This window comes from Rhinatrema bivittatum, chromosome 2 (assembly GCF_901001135.1).
Source record: "Rhinatrema bivittatum chromosome 2, aRhiBiv1.1, whole genome shotgun sequence".
Classification (NCBI taxonomy): domain Eukaryota; kingdom Metazoa; phylum Chordata; class Amphibia; order Gymnophiona; family Rhinatrematidae; genus Rhinatrema; species Rhinatrema bivittatum.
This window is the reverse complement of record NC_042616.1, coordinates 577,152,548-577,174,477: the sequence shown is the minus strand read 5'-3', so window position 1 is coordinate 577,174,477 and position 21,930 is coordinate 577,152,548. Positions and strand designations below refer to the sequence as shown.

The 21,930-nt window shown below is 43.5% G+C and overlaps 1 protein-coding gene across 4 annotated transcripts in view; it reads left to right on the top strand.

Moving 5' to 3' along the window:
* Positions 1-21,930, top strand: part of RAB31 (RAB31, member RAS oncogene family) — a 236,483-nt gene that overhangs the window by 129,193 nt on the left and 85,360 nt on the right. For all 4 annotated transcript variants that reach the window (XM_029590987.1, XM_029590986.1, XM_029590989.1 and 1 more), the window contains one exon: positions 5,449-5,520. In XM_029590987.1, the coding sequence (XP_029446847.1) occupies positions 5,449-5,520 (72 nt within the window). The remainder of the gene's footprint in view (positions 1-5,448; positions 5,521-21,930) is intronic.

The following is a 21,930-nucleotide window of genomic DNA, read 5'->3' as shown; positions in this document are numbered from 1 at the left end:
CCAATTCACCGATCCTGAACAACTCAGAGTACTTTTGGGGATAGATAAACAGGCATAAATAGATAGAAGTTGGAGAATTATTCAACTTACTTTTACTTGTTTATCATAGAAATTTTTCAAATAAGATTGCTCAATAGTAGATAAACTTTCTCTTTTTACTTTAACAAAATACAGAAAGTGAAATATTAACTTGAAAAAATTTATACCTGTTATTGTATAACAATTTTTTCTTTTTGTTTCTGTAATTACAATATTGCAAGTGGATACTTGTATAAATATGGAAAATGAATAAATAAAGAATTAAAAAAAAAAGAAAAAAAGAAAAAAAAGCTCTATAATGTTTTGAAATGAAACGCAAAACAAAGCCAGATAGTCTTTGTAGAAATCTGCAGAGCCAATGTGTTATCAAGATTTGTTTATCATAATATTGACCTCTATTTCATTTTACCCTGATCTCTTTTCATGGGCATTCATCTGTGCACATGAAGACAAAGCTGGGTTCAGGCTTAAATTCAGGATATAATGCCAGATGTTTCATGGATGTTCTTTGCTGGAGTTCACAGAATATCTTATTCATTTATTTGCATTTTTGCAAAACTCTTAGTGGAAAAAAGTAGCAGGCTTTTCTTCAGAATTTTTCACTTTGAAAAAAATGCACTATTTGTACAAATTTCACAATAGTCTAGGTCCTAAATTACCACGTTTCTTTTATCTTTCTCTGGCTCTTCCAGGAACCCCAGTGACATCTTTGATCCTTTCTTGTATTTTATTCCTTATAGATCAAAACACTGCATTTTTTAGATCACCAGTTCTATAAATCTGCCCTGTTCTTTCCAACAGCGTATGCTGTTCTGTCATTCATACATTCTTTGCATCATGATCATACTTAGATTATCGCAATGCTGTCTTTGCTAGCCTTTCGTAATTCTTCCCTTCATCCCCTTCAAGTCCTTCGAAATTCAGCTGTACCTCTGATTTTCCAGTTCCCTCATTACACTTTGGTCTTTCTCTGTTCTTCCATATTTTGGATCCCCCTTAAGCTATGGCACTAATTCAACATTCTTACCCTTACATTTAAGTGCATCTCCTCTCCCCCTCCCTAGTCATACACACTTCTCTCTGATTAAACTACACCATTCATCTCGTAGGCTTTGCTCTTCAAACTGCACCTTACCTATCCTTTCATGTACCAGTCAGTCAATCTCCATTTTTTTCTCCACTGGACAAGCAGAATGAGCAATCCCACTATGTGGGTGACATCATTGCATGGCACCATATACAACCAAGTGTCAGCTCATTGGCTAGAAGGCTTTGACATCACCAAAGCCAAGTGCATTTGACATGTCTATTACAGGTTGTGTATATGCAAGAACTCTGTTGCCATTATTGACGTAGGAAGATATATTATCTCAGTGTTTCCCAACCAGAGTGCCACAGAAAAGTTATCACTGCCTGATACTCAGATCCAGGCCAGCACCTGCCCTCTGCTCTCAACACCTGGGTTTTGGGCTAGGCCAAGTTCCAGGCCTGATGTCAGGTCCCGATACTTGGGCCTCAGCCTGGGCCCAACCCAATACCAGGGCCTGGTGCAGAGGCCAGGTTGTAACAGCCCAGGCCCATACCCAATGTAGGGGCCCTGTTTGGAGGCTGGGTCCCAACACTTGGGCCTTGGCCAAGGCCAGGACCCGGACCAGGCCTGACGCTGGGGCTCAGCACAGAGGCCAGGTCCCGACACATGGGCCTTGACCCAGGCCTGATGCTGGGTCCCAATGCCTGGGCATTGGCCCAGGCCCAGGCCTGATGTGTCAGGCCCGGGCCTTGTAGGTCTTCATGATTCTTCTTTTTTTAGTCTTCTTTTTTTCATAGGAAGGCATCTTCTGGGGATGTGCCGGAATAAATTATCTGTGGCATATTGTCCTCAGCGGAGGGTGCCATTTTTGTGTACAGCCCAGTCATCGGGACCCAGCATTGGGCTTTGGCCTAAGCTGATGTCCAGGTGTCAAGACCTGTCCTCTGGGCTTGGCCCTTGTGTCAGGCCAAGGCCTAGGTGACGGGATCTGGTCTCTGGGCCCCGGTGTTGGGCCTGAGTCTGGTCACACTGTCAGATTCCCAATGGTTAAGGTAAGTGGTGATCAGGAAATTTCCCAGTCCTGTGCCTTTGCTGGTGTCACACTCCAGACATAAGCTGGGGCCCCTGCTTATGTTTGGAGTGTGACACCAGCACACTTAGTTAGGAAATAGGCCCAGGCACACTTGCTTAGGAAATAGGCCCAGGCCTATTTCCTAAGCAAGGCCCTGGCTTTGGACCTACACCTAGGCCTGACAGGTGACTTTTTTTTTTTCAAGTTTTTCAAAACAAAATAGACAAAAATTTCATCAGAATTTAAATTGTTTCATTTTGAAAATGACCTGAAACTGAATAAGACATTTTGTTGTCATTTGTTATTTTTTCTCCCAAATGCACATCCCTAGTAATTAATTAATGGGCAGCATGCAGGGAAAAGATAGCTGGGACCTGCTTTGTTCAGCATACACATTGCACACAGTACCTCTTCATCTTCCCTGTCTTTGAGGTCTTTCAGCTCTTTCTTATCCCCAGACAAGGAGAGCATGTACTGAGCAACGGATGTTACTCACTTTAGAATGAATTTTAAGAGTTGCTCGCATTAAAAGGCCCATATACGAGTATATAGACTGAGCATGAGCAATTTTTTTTTTTTAAACCAGCAAATTATATGCTTATAGTATATGCATGTGCACACACAACAGAACACGTGAAAAAAGGGAGGATTGTGGGGAGGGTCGGGGCGTCCCGGGGCAAGGCCAACATTTATGCACGTAAATCCCAATCTTAAAACCAGTGAATGCAGCGCATGTCAGGCGGTTACCTGCGCCTGTTTACTTTTGCTCTTTTTCAGGTGTAAGTCAGAATAAAACCCTTTATAGCCAAAAACTGACCACATGAGGGGTCTGGATAAACTGGGGTGAACGCAGGCTGAAGAACCAGAAGGGTCTTGATGACCTAGAGATAGACAAAGCAAACTGGTGGACTAAGTGGTCACAGTGGTAATTTTCTTCACACACGCCTGTTTTAAAATATGCTCACTTGCACATGTAAAAGCCGACCAGTCCTAAGGAAAGATACAGGAATAATGTTTCCTTGCGTAATCACTTACAATTAGGAGCACACATACATTTTATATTATACATGCACACTTGCGCGCATGATTTTAAAATTCCAGCATATGGATACACAGGTACGTGTGTGCGCGCGCACTCGTTTGAGAGTTACCGTCCCTGAATGAAAGAACTCTGGCAGCCGCATGTGGTCTGGGACAGGGCACAATATAAAAATTGTAAAGCCAAGCCTTTGCCCTCCTGAAATCTGCCTTCGTTTTCATACCTGTGCTGCAAAGACCTGACACCACACAACCTTTTTTTTTTTTTTTTTTGGAAGTCAATGCTTTCTCTGTGGGCACAGTTGCTGTTCTCTTGCAGTACGCTCATGATGGCAAATTGTTACCCTGTGCTTTCTATCCTAAAATGTTCTCACCAGCAGAAAGAACCTATGGCATGGGTGATTGAGAGCTACTCGCCATTAAACTAGTGTTGGAAGAGTGGTGGCAACTATTGGAGGGTGCCTTACATCCCTTCACCATCTTCACTGACCATAAGAATCTGCCAAAAGACTTGACCTGCGATAAGCAGATTGTCCTTGTTCTTTGCCAGGTTTAACTTCTGCCTACTTTACTGGCTAGCTGGAAAAAATAGTTAAAGCTGATGCCCTTTCTAGATCTTTTGACCCTGCTGGTATCTCCCGTGATCCTCAATATCTCCTTGACTTAGCCAAGATTATCATGATCACTCCTCTGGTGCCAGCTGGAACCCCTCCAGGAAAAACTTTTGTACCCAAACCTGGTCATCAGAAAGTCTTGAAATGGGCCCTCAATTATAAACTGGTTGGTTACGCAAAACTACTAAACAAGCAAAAGCTACTAAACATCTGGGGCCCTATATTGAAAGCATGTTCAGTACTCGATTAGCCGGATAAGTAGGACTTAAGTAAGATTTATCCAGCTATCTAATGGTCCGCTGAAAATCAGCAGCCACCAGATAAGTCACTTAAACGGCTATCTCTTAGCTGTCGTAATAGTGGGCGGGCAGTAGGCGGGCAGTGTGGCTAAGTAGCGATATTTAGCCTTAGCTGGATAAGTTATACAGGTAAGCTATACCTGCCAATAAGCAGATTTGTTACTTATCAAGCTAAGTAGTGCCTTGACCACGGATATTCAGCGGCATAGCCATGTCGCTGAATATCTCTTGTAACTTAGCCAGATAAATCATATCCAGCTAAGTTAACTTAACTGGCCAGTGCTCAATATCGGGCCCCATGAAGCATTGTAAAGATACAACTAAGAGAAGTTCTGTAATGAATTAGGAGGGCTATATTCAGTACCACTTAGCCATATAAGTTCGGACTTATCTAGCTAAGTGGTGTTAGCTGAATAGGCAGCCCCTGCTGAATGGCTGCCGTATAGCCAGATAAATAGTTAGCTGGCTAAGTGGCTGTGGGGTGAGGATGTTCCGGGGAAGAGCCAACCTAGCTGGATAAGTTATCCAGTTAACTCAGACATTCAAAGCTAGCCAGATAACTTATCTGGCTAAGTCTGATCAGGCCATAGGGCTGTCCTAAAGTTAGCCGGATAAACTCACATGGACAGATCGTCTGGCAGGCTACTCAGAAAATCTAGGAGGACATTAATCATGCTAGTATTGCTGGCTATTTAGATTATTACAGAAATTGTGGTCAGGTATGGGAAAGGTGGGTACTAAATGGGGATCATGTATGTTCTTCTATCCAAGGTGGTGAGGTGCAAAGGAAAAGTCAAAACAGACTGTCCTGTAAGAGCAGAAATCTAGCAGATAGGATATATCCTTGGCAATGTAAACAGGATAACAAGGGAGATTAGATGGGCCAGATGATCTTTTTATGGCCGTGGGTTGTCATTTACTTTGTTTATTATACTAGTCCCTGCTGTACAAAACCTAAAGTCTAGTCAGAACACACAGACAAAACCAATTAGAAACTTCAGGAAATGTGTTGATTACATTAAAACATGGTTAAAATGAACAAGGCTATGATCAGGGAGAGCCAAGATTTAAGATTTAAAAGCAGCCTCGAAAAGGTGGGTTTTTAGGCAGGATTTGAGTGGCCAGAAAAGGAAAATAACATATCAACTCAGGAAGGCTATAATGGGCATCCAGTGTAGTATGCCTAGCAGATCTTGGGGCTGCTCACAGGATGAAAATGTGAGAGTTACTCAGAACTACCCCCTATTTTTAAATAACTGGCACTGTGCTTGTTATCATACTCAAGTTATCCTTGTTGTCCTCACATATTACTGGGACATTTGTGTAACTGAGACATATATATATTTTTTTTTACAGTTCCATTCACTGGCGCCAATGTACTACAGAGGGTCAGCAGCAGCTGTCATAGTCTACGACATCACTAAACAGGTAAAACATTCTGCTCAAGGCTCTCTCTTACTTTAAAGCCCTGTGGTATTTATGAATGGGTTATGTAGGCTCATAGGAGGTCCATATTAAACAGGAGGTTCAGAATGTGAAGGGGGCAGATTTTTTTTTTTTTGTGAATTTTACAATTCAGGGATATGGAGTATTTTTAAAGAGTGGTCTCTCTAACGTCAGAAACCATAGAGTTAGTTGATAATTGCCTTCCCTCCCAACATTTATAATCTACATAAATAAATAGCAATTGGAACAGAAATAAATTAGTTCTAACCATATGTCATGTGATCAGGGCAGGGATTTTTGTTAGAGGAGATTCTGATGACCCGAAAACTCCAGAGTGCAATCAAGGGGGTGGAGAGGGGAAGCAGATGAAATAAAGTTATAGAAATGTATTCTAATGAATGTTTGCTGTGGTTTGCTTACATTTCATATCTCCGACTACAGTCAAAATGATGTGCTTTCTGAGTACAGGAATGTCATGCTGGCTCAGAGCTAGAGTGCATTAGAGTAATGAGCCATTACCGTTAATACTTGCTAGTTTCTGATCTCTGCCACACAATGGTTTGTTCTTCTTTGCTAGAGTGCAGGGGCTTCTTCATGTTTCCCTGGGGGGGGGGAGGGGAGTTAGCTCATGCAAAGTGACAGACCTGCAAGCTGATCAAGGAATCAAAGTTATTTGTCAGCTTTGGTGCATAAACTTAATTGCATCATCTATTTAAAAAAACAAAAACAAACCAAAACATTTTCAGCTGAGATTCAATGCATGTCTGGGAAGAAAGGCAGCATAAACACCCTTTACATGCCTATTTAGCCTGTCCCGTGCTTGGAATAGTATAATATATTTACTCCTGGGGGAATTCTATGCAACTGTGCAATACAGAATTTGTGCAGAATTCCCCCCCCCCCTTGCACAGATTTTACCTCTGACTGGACAGAATCTCCTGATGCAGCAAGAACCCCAGCAAAAAGGTCACTCCAGCAGTGTCCACAAAGAACATGGGTTCGCAGGAGTACGGCAATATGCACTGCCCAGCTCCACAAGCCCAACGGAAGAGCAGACTCCATGAAGGGCCCAGAACAGGAAGAGCCACCGCACAGGGCAGGCTCGCGGGAGTGTGGCAGTGTGAAGATCTGGGCTCTGTGAGCTCGCCAGAAGAGGAGGGGCTTCTTAAGAGCGGGCTCCCTGAATGGAGGAGCCACTATAGTACGCAGGGTCTCAGGAGCATGGCAACGTGAAGAGCTGACTCTGTGAGCCTGTGGGACAAGGGAGTCACCCACTGCAGCTGCCAGCTGAATCAGACAAAGTCTGCCTAAAGAGCAGGCTACAGGAGCCTGCAGGAAGGACTGGCTCCAGCAGAACCAGGCTGGGCACACAAGGGGAGGAGCCAAAGCAGGAAAGCAGGTGCCAGGAGGCTAGACTGCCCAAGCAAGTGGTTCCTCAGCCTACACCCAGACCACCTGTGTCTACTGTACAGCAGCCAGCATGCTGCCAGTGCCATCTGGCTTCCTTCTCTTCTGGCATCCTGGCCGTGGATGATCAGACATTAACATTTGGATCATCTGTCTGAACCTGTGAGTTTTGTTTGATCCATGCAAATCTCTTTCTTTACATTTGTTTTCTTACACATCTGGTTACCTCCTCCTAAACCTACCCCAATCCTAAATAAGAACATAAGAACATGCCATACTGGGTCAGACCAAGGGTCCATCAAGCCCAGCATCCTGTTTCCAACAGTGGCCAATCCAGGCCATAAGAACCTGGCAAGTACCCAAAAACTAAGTCTATTCCATGTAACCATTGCTAATTGCAGTGGCTATTCTCTAAGTGAACTTAATAGCAGGTAATGGACTTCTCCTCCAAGAACTTATCCAATCCTTTTTTAAACACAGCTATACTAACTGCACGAACCACATTCTCTGGCAACAAATTCCAGAGTTTAATTGTGCGTTGAGTAAAAAAGAACTTTCTCCGATTAGTTTTAAATGTGCCCCATGCTAACTTCATGGAGTGCCCCCTAGTCTTTCTACTATCCGAAAGAGTAAATAACCGATTCACATCTACCCGTTCTAGACCTCTCATGATTTTAAACACCTCTATCATATCCCCCCTCAGTCGTCTCTTCTCCAAGCTGAAAAGTCCTAATCTTTTTAGTCTTTCCTCATAGGGGATTTGTTCCATTCCCCTTATCATTTTGGTAGCCCTTCTCTGTACCTTCTCCATCGCAATTATATCTTTTTTGAGATGCGGTGACCAGAATTGTACACAGTATTCAAGGTGTGGTCTCACCATGGAGCGATACAGAGGCATTATGACATTTTCTGTTTTATTCACCATTCCCGTTCTAATAATTCCCAACATTCTGTTTGCTTTTTTGACTGCCACAGCACACTGTACCGATGATTTCAATGTGTTATCCACTATGACACCTAGATCTCTTTCTTGGGTTGTAGCACCTAATATGGAACCCAACATTGTGTAATTATAGCATGGGTTATTTTTCCCTATATGCATCACCTTGCACTTATCCACATTAAATTTCATCTGCCATTTGGATGCCCAATTTTCCAGTCTCACAAGGTCTTCCTGCAATTTATCACAATCTGCTTGTGATTTAACTACTCTGAACAATTTTGTGTCATCTGCAAATTTGATTATCTCACTCGTCGTATTTCTTTCCAGATCATTTATAAATATATTGAACAGTAAGGGTCCCAATACAGATCCCTGAGGCACTCCACTGTCCACTCCCTTCCACTGAGAAAACTGCCCATTTAATCCTACTCTCTGTTTCCTGTCTTTTAGCCAGTTTGCAATCCACGAAAGGACATTGCCACCTATCCCATGACTTTTTACTTTTCCTAGAAGCCTCTCATGAGGAACTTTGTCAAACGCCTTCTGAAAATCCAAGTATACTATATCTACCGGTTCACCTTTATCCACATGTTTATTAACTCCTTCAAAAAAGTGAAGCAGATTTGTGAGGCAAGACTTGCCCTGGGTAAAGCCATGTTGACTTTGTTCCATTAAACCATGTCTTTCTATATGTTCTGTGATTTTGATGTTTAGAACACTTTCCACTATTTTTCCTGGCACTGAAGTCAGGCTAACCGGTCTGTAGTTTCCCGGATCGCCCCTGGAGCCCTTTTTAAATATTGGGGTTACATTTGCTATCCTCCAGTCTTCAGGTACAATGGATGATTTTAATGATAAGTTACAAATTTTTACTAATAGGTCTGAAATTTCATTTTTTAGTTCCTTCAGAACTCTGGGGTGTATACCATCCGGTCCAGGTGATTTACTACTCTTCAGTTTGTCAATCAGGCCTACCACATTTTCTAGGTTCACCGTGATTTGATTCAGTCCATCTGAATCATTACCCATGAAAACCTTCTCCATTACGGATACCTCCCCAACATCCTCTTCAGTAAACACCGAAGCAAAGAAATCATTTAATCTTTCCGCGATGGCCTTATCTTCTCTAAGTGCCCCTTTAACCCCTCGATCATCTAACGGTCCAACTGACTCCCTCACAGGCTTTCTGCTTCGGATATATTTTAAAAAGATTTTACTGTGAGTTTTTGCCTCTACAGCCAAATTCTTTTCAAATTCTCTCTTAGACAAACAGTCTAACTTCAGTTAGTCAGCCTGAGTGACTCACTGCTCCCTTGATTAACAAATGTTGGTCCCTATTCAAACCCAATCACACTACCTCAACACCTTTCCAAGGTGAGTAACTGAGCTGAACTATTCAACTTTTTTACTTTGGTATATACTGCTCCTAGCTTATTTCTAGCTTCTGGCTTCTTCTCCCTTCTATCAACTGCCGTCCCCTTGATCTCGAATCTTTTACCCTCTTCCAAGGCTGGATTAAGGGGCAGACCTAGAGTACCTGCCTGTTGGGACACTAGGGGGCTCATAGCTGTGGCTCTTCGCCTGGGGCTGCAGGTCAGATAGATCCTGCCTGGGCTTGATGCTGCAATACTGGTGAGACTCAGGTTCCTCTGTCCATGGTAAAGCTGTGGCTCAGGCAGGGATGGAGCTGGCATGGGCTGGTGGTGAGAAAAACTTGAAGATTTTGTTTTCTGTACTATAGTTTAAATTTAAAAAAAATGCTGGATTATACTGAGATGCAGGATAAGGACTTGCCAAAATGTTGTTTTGACAAATAAATGGGCAGAATTTTGCAGGATTTGCAGATTTTATGTGCAGAATTTTTAATTTTTTTGTGCAGAATTCCCCCAGGAGTATATATTATCAGCTTCGTTACAATGTGCACGACTCTCATAATCCCTTTCCCAGTATGAGGAGCAGTCCGTAACATCCGGATTTGGATGGATGAAGTAAAAACATGATATCAGCATAAAGTAAGGCAAGAAACCAAATACAGTGGCCCGTACTTCAGTCACTGCATTGCCTCATTTAAATATAGTCCAAAGGATATATATGGCCCAACTCCATAAGAATCAATGGGATAAAAGGAGAATGAAAAATAAAACCAGAAAACATTTCAGGTACAAGAATCACTTCTAGGTATGTAGACCTCACCCTTACCACCAGTCTCCATACAAGGAGAGCTCTGGCAGTGATTCCTGATCAGGGTAGCGAGGCTAACAATCAATGTACGACTGTTAGACCAATAATTTTGCCAGTGATCCCTCGGCAGGGTGGGATTACATAAATAACTTCACCCGTCAGCTGTGTTATTTGGAATGGGCATGTGCAATGTGCCAACATAGCTAAAGGTTCTCCCAGGGGTAGGGAGGAGGGGCTAGAGTGGATGAAAACTACCACTACAAGTAATGCAAGCGGAAACCAGCGCATTCACGTTTCCACTGCACATTTTTACACTTTGTACTCTGAAGAAGACAAAAAAACATGCTCTTCGGGGTAGATTTTCAAAGGGTTACATGCGTAAGATACGTGCGTAATCCCCGAAAACCTACCCCTGCGCGCGCCGAGCCTATTTTGCATAGGCTCTGCGGCGCGCGTAAGCCCCGGGACGCGCATATGTCCCGGGGCTTCGAAAAAGGGGCAGCCCAGGGGTGTGGCCGGGGGGGGGGGGGGGGGGGCGCGGTGGCAGTCCGGGGGTGTGGCCGGGGCATGGCGGCAGTCCGGAGGCGGAGCCGATTACTCCGGCACAGCAGCCTGTGCCAGGGCATGGCGCGTGCAAGTTAAGCCTGCCAGAGGCAGGCAAAACTCGACAAAATAAGGTGGGGGATTTAGGTAGGGCTGGGGGGTGGGTTAGATAGGGGAAGGGAGGGAAAGGTGTGGGGGGGGGACCAAAAAAAAGTTCCCTCCAAGGCCTCCAAAAAAAAGTTCCCTCCAAGGCCTCGGAGGGAACGGGGAAAGCCATCGGGCCTCCCCTAGGGCTCGGCGTGCACAAGATGCACAAGTGTGTACATTTGTGCGCGCCGGGTAGTGCGCACAAATGTACCCCGTGCGCGTAACTTTTAAAATCGGCCCCTTAGAGTAAAAGATGAATTTATCTTCGTAGGACAGGATAGAAAAATTAGCTTTTTGCAACTTATAAACAGAAAAACTGCCCCCCCTTTCAGTTCTCAGTTCAATCGAATTGAGTCCCTAAAGTCCTGAGTAAAATTCTGGCCAGAAATCAGTACCTGATTTCTTATTTCAGTCTCACAATTAATTAATTAATTGATTACTTTATAAATGTTTATATTATGGCTGTAGTGAATGCACAGGCTTCAAGTGGTCCAAAATGTGGCAACAAGAGTAGTGTTAGGTCAATTTGAAGGTATCCTTTCTATTCTAATAGTGCATTTTTTGCATTGGCTTCCTATAGGTGCACATGTACACTTAAGATCTTGACATTAATATTATAGGCATTATGAAGAAATGGCTGCTCATATCTAATAAATAAACTTGGTACACTTCTTAGCAGATCTTGCATTCCACTCAGGATGCCTTGCTTATACCTTCTGGCAAGGCTGTGAAAAAAAAACTATAATCAAAGTGAGAGTTTTCTTGATAGTGGCCTCCGCCTTGTGGAAAAGACTTCCAGTGAATGTTAGGATGGAGTTTATTTATCTTAATTTCTACAAGAAAGTTAAGGCCAGGCTTTTCCCCTCAAGAGGGCCAGCCCCAGCACTAGGCAGACTAAGTAGCTACCTAAAATGGCATAATTATGAGGAACTGCAGCACTACGAGGACCACTCAGGCCTGGCTGTGGTACACATTCTGCACATTGTCCAAGCCTGGACCATCTTCCATGTTAATTCTAGCTCTGCTCTGCTGCCCAGGACACTGTGGAAGAGACAAGCAAAGAGTTTGGGTGGGGGAAAAAAAAAAGGGGGTATCTGCCAGGGCCTCTCCCTAACCCAGTGCGATGCCATGTTGCGGAGCTGATGCCCAAACCTGCAGTTCTTGTCCCACTGTCCTAAAAGGTGCAGAGGCCCAGGCCTGACATGCCAGAGCCAGAACCAGGAAGTGACATGGTGGCCGGTGCCCAAGAAGAATTGAAGGAGATGAGAGACCAGCTCCCAGAGCTACACAGCCAGTAGGGAGGAGGAGTTCAGTGGGGGGAGGGATAGAAAGAGGGGGGATAAATGAATCACATTGGGGAGAATAGAAAGAGAGAGGTCTGCTGGGGCTGAAGGGGTGGGTGGATGGGAAAGAGGTGGGCTGGGGTGTTGAGGGGATAGACGAGTTGCTAGGGCTCTAGAGCTGGAGGGATGGGAATGAGTAGTTACTGGGGCTGTGGGGGAAGAAAGAGGTGGGGAAGAGAAGAGCTGCTGGGGTTGAGGGGAAAGAAGAGAGTGAGAGATGACTGCTGGGGAGAAGAATTTTCTGTGGCTTAGGGGAAAAAAGATAGAGAGGCTACTTGGAATAAGGTAACTGGGAATGACAGGAGGCTGCTGAAGAGTTGGGAGAGAGAGTTCTGGGAAAGGGAGGGGGACTGCTGGGGTTTAGGGAGAAAGAGGGGGGGCTAGGAGGCTGAGGGAGAAAGAGGAATTGCTGGGATTGGGGAAAGAGAGAAGGGGGCTGTTGAGGATGGGGAAGAGAGAGTGAGGGTTGCTGGGGCTGAGGGGAAGAGAGAGAGAAAAGGTTGCTAGAGGTCAAGGATGGAGAGGGTGCTGGTACATATGTGTAATGCTGGTGAGGGTGGGGGCGCATGAATGAACATTTACCTAGGGCATCTGATAGCCTTGCATCAGCACTGCCCTGAGGATCTTTTAACATCTTAAATCTCTGTAATTTGATGTCAAGTATTTCTTGACTTTTGATGGTTGTTTTAATTTTTTAGTTTTATTACGTTTTGTGTTGATTGTTTTCTGTTTATTATGTTTGTATTTATTTTATTCTGAAATTTATTTTTTAATGTGCATTTAAGTATTACTGTACATTGTTTTGGACAGCCTGGAAAGTCAGAATAAATAAATGGCTAGAATGATACCAAGTGAATCCTTAGTGTTACCATTCAGCAACCTGCTGCATCAGTTCCTTCCGTTGGGACCGTCGGCCACGTTCTTCGGCGACATTCCCCAGCTGCTGCGTGCCGGGTCATGATTCCTCCCACTGTGGCACATCATTGCTTCCCCTGGAAGCCCCTGCATTAGCGCGGGAAATAGGGCTATTTAAACACCACTCTTCAGCACAGCATTTGCCTCGGCTACAGGCTTGCTTGTGCTGGTGCTACTCTCGGATTGCTGGTGACCTGTCTCGTTGACCCTGATTGGACCTTGGATCGTCTCTTGCTTGCTACCTGCCTCTCTGAACCGCATTGTGCCCTGGACCTTCTATTGCTTGCTGCCTGCCTCGTTGACCCGGATTGTGCTTGGACTTTCTCCTGCTGGCTATCTCCTGCTGGCTATCTGTCACTAGGACCAGATTGTGATCTGGATCTTCTTCATCGACACCCAACCCAGGGGTACTGGATTATGCCCTTGACTGGGCTTCTGGCTGTGATCCAAGGGCAAATCAAGGTAAGACTGTTACACTATCTTGCGTCCACTAACTAGACTGTAACACTTAGGAATGCAGGTATAGAAGTATGGCAGAGAAAACTTGATAATAGATCCAGATAAATAATTTTCTCAAAAAATTAAAGATATTTGCTGACTTGAATTTTCTATATTAATCACAGATCTTATACTAGAAGGATCATCAATGTCTGGGCTATAAGACTTATAATAAGCCAATTCAAATGCCTCCTTTTTTATAATCATAGGTCCTTTAATTTTTGTATTTATTTTTTTAAATTGCACTAAAAAGTCCATCCATGAAATTTTCATTAAATTGCACAATATAGTGAACACAATTCACTATTGAGGACAATATGAATTCATTAAAAAATGGCTATTTATCTTCTTTGCTTCTCATTATTTATACAGAATTGATGCCTCAAAAATATAACATCTTCCCAACACCGGCTTTAAATTTTTAGTGGTTACATTCAACTTTGTGATCATATGTAGAAAAAAAGGACAGCATATCCACTTGCCACGTTACAAATATATCTAAAGTTATTATACATTCTTATTTCAGTACTCCACTGGATTTTAATGAGAACCAACTGTATCCTCCTTATGTGCAGTTTTCAGCATTTAGTGTCAATTCTAAAGAGAACTTGATGTCATTATCAACGCGGGGACAAAAAATCTGACTAAGAATAAAGTCAGGATAGTACAAGAGGACCTTAGACAGCTTTCAAGATTGGTGATTGTAAGGGGGAGTTTCAAGATGGCCGCCGTGTGAAAGGCTCGCGAAATACTCTCTCCCCGTTTCTTCTTCAAACATATTTCTTACTTAAAAATGCCGCACTCTAAAAGAAAAGCTAAGCTCAGAGAAGCAGTGGCTTCGTCATCGCCGATCTCTGAAGCTGGCCAAACGCGGATAGAGACTTTTTTTCGCCGCCGAAGCAGCAGGGAAATTGCCGGTGGAAGCAGCCGCTGCAAACGCCGACTTCAGGCGGATGTCGACCTTGCTGGCTGAGGAAGTTACACTAAGCCCCGGCGCTCCGATTACCCCCCCTCCCCGGTCCCGTCTGAAGCGGTGCTTGTTGGGGTAAGTCCTCTGGAGTTATTTAATGCCTGGAAGTACTGAAATTGAAAAATCTATGATGAGTATCTTACCCAAAGCCAGCAAAGACGAGGAGGAGAGAGCTATCCGGGAGGTTGTGAGTAGGAAAACTCCAGGGGGGGAAGAAACGGCTCAGAGACTCCTGCTGGAAAATTACACTCCTATTGAGACACCGAAGGTGATAACACTGGAGTCCCTGTGGCATGCAATGAAGGGGCTGGAGAAAGCTGTTATCAATTTGACTAACATTACTTTGGAATCTAACAACAAGATCTTGAAAATTGAGAAAAACCTGACTGAACACACTAACAGTCTGCAGGGGATGGAACAACGTTTGGGCAAAGTGGAAAATGCTCAAATTGAGATTATGAGAGTAGAGAATATAAGTGTGAAGAAATTAGAGAATCTGGAAAATCAGATAAAATATCTAAACCTTCGAGTTTTGAATTTTCCATACATAAAAGAGATATCCGCTTATGAGATGTTCAAGGACTACATGATAAAGATATTGAAGATCCCCTTGGAAGGACTCCTGGTGATATCAAAAGTATATTACTTACCGAATAAGGAAGAAAAGGCAAAAGAAACAGCACAAGAAGAAGAGAATTTACTGAATTTGACTCAGATCCTGGAATTATCATTGGATTCAGAAGTGAAGAAGAGAATGACGTTGTTTCTCTCATGTACTTTCCCTTCAGATAGGGATTTGATTCTAAAGAGATTTATGAGAAATAGAGAGGAAGTTTACTATGGAAAAAAAATCTGGATTTATCCAGACATATCCCGTGTTACCCAAGAGAGACGTAAGAAATTCTTAGCTTTAAGGTCCAAAGTTGTGGCTAAGGGTTCCAGTTTAAGTCTGAGGTATCCCAGTAAGTGTGTTGTTAAACATTTAAATGCAAAATATATTTTCTTTGAGCCTGCCCAATTGCAGAAGTTTCTTGAGCCTAGTAACCCCCAGAACCTGTAGTAAGCGTAGCAAGATATAGGTATTTCTGCTGCATTCTCATGACGGTCTAAATGTTTGGTTGTATAACTTATGTTTGATTTCTTGTAAACCGCCATGTTTAAACCCCCCCGTGATTACTTGGAATAGTAGATGAGAACTTGAATGTTAAAAACTGAGTAAGTAATGAAATGTTTTGTTAATTAAATTTGTCTGATGGATATTAATCTACGTAATGCATAATATTTGCTTAATGTGAATATTGAAAAATCAATAAATATTAAATTGAAAAGAAAAAAAAAAAGATTGGTGATTGTAAAATGTTACTTATGATTGGCCAGGAAAAGGACAGAGACCTCTGTACTAAGAACTTAATGAATGACTGAAGAATTGGTGCAAAGAAGATGCTTTCTTGGAACCTGGGCTGCTATCTGGAGGGATGAAAGACTATTGTGCTAAAAGGTTTGCTTTTGTCTGAGAGGGGGAGTATAATATTTAATGAACAATTTGGATCGAACGTTAACAAGAATTTAAACAAAAGAAGCAGGGCAGCAGATGAAAGCTGTCTGAATGTGGCTTCCACCCTTTAGAGACAAATCAGTCGGTGGAGAAGAAACACACAAGGGTGGGAATACCACAAAAACACCTATAAAGAAAATGAAGGACAGAGAGGGTAAGTATGAGGATAAACCGAGAGATTAGGAAGAGATGGAAGGTTAAATGGAAGAGGCAGATTTGGATATTATTGCTGTCATAGGGCCTGATGTAATAAGGTACACTCGGTGTAGCACACAGACTTTGCAATTGTGCACACTTCTTTTGTATACAAACTTTACTCCCAATGGAGCGAGGAGCTGTGTGCACAAAATAGTTGTGCCTGAATGTTGGTTAGCATCCTCCCATATAAATTTAATGCTAATCAAGGCTTTAGCTATTACTCCCTAATGCAGAGAGGTGCGCAGGCTTGGCCCATGTATTCTTAACATTCAAAATGTAGCTCATGCTGAAAGGTGGTGTAAAGTTCTGGAGCCAAGTTTAGCTGAACTGTGGTGCAGGAGTCCTGTATGCAGAATTGCTGCACATAAAATATGATTTATGTGCACACAAAGTATTTTCTGTTCAGAAAACAGTTTTTGTCTGCATAAATCATTTTATGTGCAGAAAATATGGTTTATGTGCACAAATCATGTTATGCATGCTAACCTTTTTTTTTTGCATGCATTTTTTTTGATTAGTGAACTTTTTAAACTCCCCTTGCATTAACATCAGCCTTGGCTCCATTTATGTTTAATACTTTCATGAGTGAAATTACGGAGGGGCTAGCGCAAGGCTTTGTCTGTTTGGAGATGGCACCAAGACCTGCTACAGAGTGAACACTCCAGATGGACTAAAAACTGAGGAGTAATAAAAATAAAACCTTGGAGTGGTGGAGAGTTTGTCAACTAAGATTTAATGTAAGAATTTGGGGTGCAGAAATCCGAGGGTGGTACTAAATGATGGGGGGTGGGGGGGTGGAGGAGGGAGAGATAGATGTGAGGTACTGATTTGCACTAAAATGGAGAGTGAGCTTGATGTGATCATATCTGATAATTTCAATGTTGCCAAAGGGGCATAAAGTTAGTGATTAAAGCCAGGGCAATATTGGAGAGACCATACAAAGGGAGAGGAATAGACGGCAGAAAAAAAGGAGATAATACCCGTGCACAAATCATTGGTAAATCTTCATCTGGAGTATTGTGTCCATTTTTGGAAGCTGCATTAGTACATTGAAGCTTGGCTGTTATGGTGGATTTGGAGTTGACATTGAAATTGCCTATAGCTAAAGTGTCTAAAATGTGCTCTTTTGCTCTACCTGGCAGTTCCTTTGAGCATCCAGGTACCATGAGCTTTCATTCATAACTACTTATGGCTTTTTCCCCTTTTTCATATCCCTTCTTGATGTTGGTTTTAGTCCAGTCATTTCAGGGACAGTCCTGAGCCCGTGGCCATGCACTAGAGCTCCTTCTGCAAACCTGCAGTCATGGATCAGATCCTGAATCTGACTGCTAGGGACTCCCTTAGGCATTGACCATGACTTCCTCCCCACTTCTGCGGGCTGTGAATGCTGCCCCTGCAGCATCCCCAGCTCTGGCTGACCTGAGGAGTGGAGGTGTGAACTGGGGATCTTCTACATGGCAGTGCCCAGCACTTACCAACTGAGCTGCTTTTTTTTCATTTGTTACCATTTTAGGTGATAAAACCTGCCTTGGAGAGTAAGGAATTTGCTACCCTGTTACATTTGCTTATTCTTCGATAGGCTGGATTATTGTAATTCAGTCTTAATTGGCCTGCCTGAAGTTTTTTTTAAAGCAATTACAACGGGTACAGAACCTAGCTGTTTGACTTTTAGTAAATGTGGCTCAGTATGAGCTTATGTCACCTTCTTTGCAGGTCTTATGTTGGTTTCCGTGAAATCTTGCTGCAAAGTTAAAGGACTGATGTTTGCTTTTAAATTTATGGATGGGATTTTTATCACCTTATTTAAGTAAGCTTCGTTATGCTCCAGTAAGGCTGCTTTGTTCAGCAGAAGAGAGATTGCTTTATCAGCCAGCACTGTCTGACATTAGACAAGCAGAAAGCCTTTCTCTTCTGCTGGACCTATTTTATGAAACCTTTTGCTTAGTTCAGTCCGAAAAATGGCTAATGTCTGTATCTTTAGGAAACTAATAAAAGGATTCATTTTTATGCCTGCTTAACTTTGTTGTGTGATATTTTTATTTTATTTGTGTTGCAACTGACAATTTTTCTGAAATTTTATCTATACTATTTCTAGGTTTGTTGATTACATTATACTGCTACGACTACTACTACTTATCACTTCTCTAGCACTCCTTGACATCACAGAGCTGTTCAAAAACACATAAGAGGCAGTCCCTCCTGGATAGAGCTTACAGTCTAATCAAGATAATTTCATTTGTTTATAAAATAGTTAAAATTGATAAGGCTGTAAGTGGGATAATCAGGGATTAAGATTTAAAAGCAGCCTCAAAAAGGTACGTTTTTAGATTGCCGAATAAGGCCAGCAAAAAAGCATGATGGACCAACTCAGGAAGACTATTCCAAGCATGCGTAAAACCAGGTGGAAAACATGCATCTGGAATTGGCAGTGGAGGAGAAGGTAGGTAAGAGTGATTTTCCTGATGAGCAGAGTTCATGAGGAGAATGTTATGTTTTGGGAACGCTAGGAGAGCGATCCCTTTTGAGGGGATTGTGTGCCCTTGGGCCTCGGCATGATCCCAGACGAATCCAAGACAGCACCGAGGGTTGGCGAGGCGTGTCCCAGCATGGGAGAAGACAGTCTGACCTTCTGCCGGACCTGCATGTTTCTGGAAGCCAACAACACTATGTTGGTTAGTGAACAGTCCTCCGATTGTTCCCAGCCCTTTCGGACATGCCGCTAGGTACCAGCAAGAAGCAGCAGGCCGGACTGAGGATGAGGGCAGACGGAGACCTTGTGACACAGAAGACTCAAGATGAGACGAGAAGACTCTGGATGTGGACCAGGAACTTGGAAGACTCTAGACGAGACGAGGAGCTTGGAAGACTCTTGGATGAGACGAGAAGCTGGGAAGGTTCAGACATTGGCACTGTCTCTCAGGGTGCCCTACACAGCCCACCGACATGGGCAGACCCAATGGGCTGGTCACGGATCACCCTGTCCCTGTAGCGCGCTCTACACAACCTGGAAGGCTGGTTACAGCCTACGCAGAGAACGGGACAAGCGCAGGAAGGGAATCCAGCTGAGATGAGACTCCAATGACGAGGCAAAGTGTCATGTGGAAAACCAGAGAAGCTGGAAGGTTAGGAGGACTCGAAATGAGCGAAGGAGGGCGGAACCTTGGAAACATCAGGAAGTGGAACATCAGGAAGCCTGGATTAGGAACCTCAGGACATGAAGACATGGAACATCAGGAAACCACGGACACAGGAAGCAGACGAGACATGGAGCTCCAACGAAGAACGAAGACCTGACGGAGTGCTGGAAGACGAGACGTCCAGGAGCACGTAACCCCAATGCAAGAAAAAGGCTGAAGTGAAGAAGAAGCCCTTAAATAGGGCTGGCACAGGAAACCAGGTGGAGCTGACTGCTGCCCCTTTAAGAAGGGGAAGAAGATGCGGGTCTGCCCCTAGGAAGGGGGCAGGACCTTGGAGAGCGGCCATGCTGCCGTAGAAATGCAGGCAAGAGCTGGGAGAGCCCGATGCAGGTTGATGATGGAGTAGAAAAGGGTTCTGGGAAAATGTCCAGACAGGAAGGGATGGATTTCGGTAATGTTATAGAAAAAGAAATGACACTTCAACAGTGTTTTGGATATGTGCAGAGAAGGGGAGAAAGACATTGAAGATGACCCCAAAGTTACAAGCTGAGGGAACAGGGAGGATGAAAGTGTTATCCACAGAAATAAAGAAAGGGGAAAGAGAGAAGTGAGTTTGGCCATGTTGATTTTAAGATGGATGTAGGATATCCAGGCAGCAATGACAGTCAAGCAGGCTGAAATTTGGGACTGGATTCCTGATGAAATTTCTGGGGTAGAGAGGAGGATCTGGGAATCATCAGTGGCAGGGCCAGAGGAACCGGAGAGGAAGGAAAGGCAGGGGAATGTAGAGGTGATCTGGTTGAGAATTCAAGATTCATTTTGTGAACCTGGTCATGGATATAGTCAGCTATAGTCTGGGCAGAGAGTGAAGGAGTAGGGTGAGAGACAAAGGCAGTGGGTGTAGGGAATTGAGCGTGGCAAAGAAATGGCAAGGGTTGAAGGCAAGAGAGTTTGTCAGATGGACACAATAATCTTGCTTGGCAAGTGTAATAGCAGACTAGAAAGAGGTCAGCATGAATTTGAAGTGTATGAAGCCAGCGTGACCCTTACAGCATTATAACAACTGCTAGGCAAAGTTTTGCTGATTAGTTGGGACTGGTTTTCATTTTTTATTTTGATTTCACTGGAAGTATGAATACTTAATGATTTAGGATTTTTATTTTCTATTTTAATTTTTGTCTTTTGATACTTACATATGACATAGGTTGACTTAAATATGTATTTATGTAAATAGCTCTAGGGAGGATTTCTGGAGGGACAATAAATGTAAGCAAATGAATATAATGATGTAGACAGTGTAAGAACATAAGACGTTGCCATACTGGGTCAGCTCAAGGGTCCATGAAACCCAGCATCCTGTTTCCAACAGTGGTAAATCCTGGTTACAAGTACCTGGCGAGTACCCAAATATTAAATAGATCCCATGCTACTAATGCAGGTAATAAGCAGTGGCTATTCCCTAAAGGGTAGATTTTAATAGGTGCGTGCGCGTCCATGTGCGCATGCTACCAGATATGCACACATGGATGTGCTGCGCGCCGGATTTTGTAATCTGTGCACGCGGCACGCACAAGGGGGGGGAACAGTTTTGCAAACTTCGCGAAGTGACGAATCACGGCCTTCCCCAGTTCCCTCCCAGTCCGCTTCAATTAAGGAGCAGACTGGAAAGGAACTTCCCTACCTCCCTGCCCATACTCCCTCCCTCTTCCCCTGTCCTTCCCGACCCCTTAAAAATTCCTACCTTTTTTTTTTCTTTGTTTAAGAACTTACGCCAGCAGGCTGTGATCCCCCGGCACAGCTGCAAATGGCTGCTGTACCGGCCGCCTTCAGCTTCACCCCGACCCTGGACCGTCCCTCCCTACCCCCCAGACCGCCCCTTTTGCGAGGCCCGACTCTTATGTGCGTAACAGGGGCTACATGTGAGGCCAGGCCTCTTCTAAAATGTGCGCGGTATGCGCAAGGCCCAGCCACATACATAACCCCTGGAATTTATGCGCGTGGGGGGGGTGTGTGTGTGTGTGTGTGTTAAATTTCACCCTTAAGTCAACTTGATTAATAGCAGTTTATGGACTTCTCCAGTAACTTGTCCAAACCTTTTTTAAACCCTGCTACACCGATTTCCCTAACCACATCCTCCGTCAATGAATTCCAGAGCTTGTGTGGTGACTGAAAGAATTGTTTTAAATGTGCTACTTGCTAACTTCATGGAGTGCCCCTAGTCCTTCTATTAACTGAAAGAGTAAATAACCGATTCACACTTACCCATTCTAGTTCTCTCATGATTTTATAGACCTCTATCATATCCCCTTTCAGCCAGCTCTTCTCCAAGCTGAACAAAGAAGTGCTACCAAAATGGTGCAGAGCCTTTAAGACTTCCTTTCAGATGATACTTACGGATCTAAATATGTAATCTGAGAGGAGAGAGGATACCTAGAGATCTTCATTTTCAGTTTTTATTTAATTTGGCCTGGGAATTTCAATGTTATAACAAAAGATGTCAGCGAAAAAAAGAATTTGCTACAACACAGGAGAAAAATCAGTGGAAAAGTAATTTT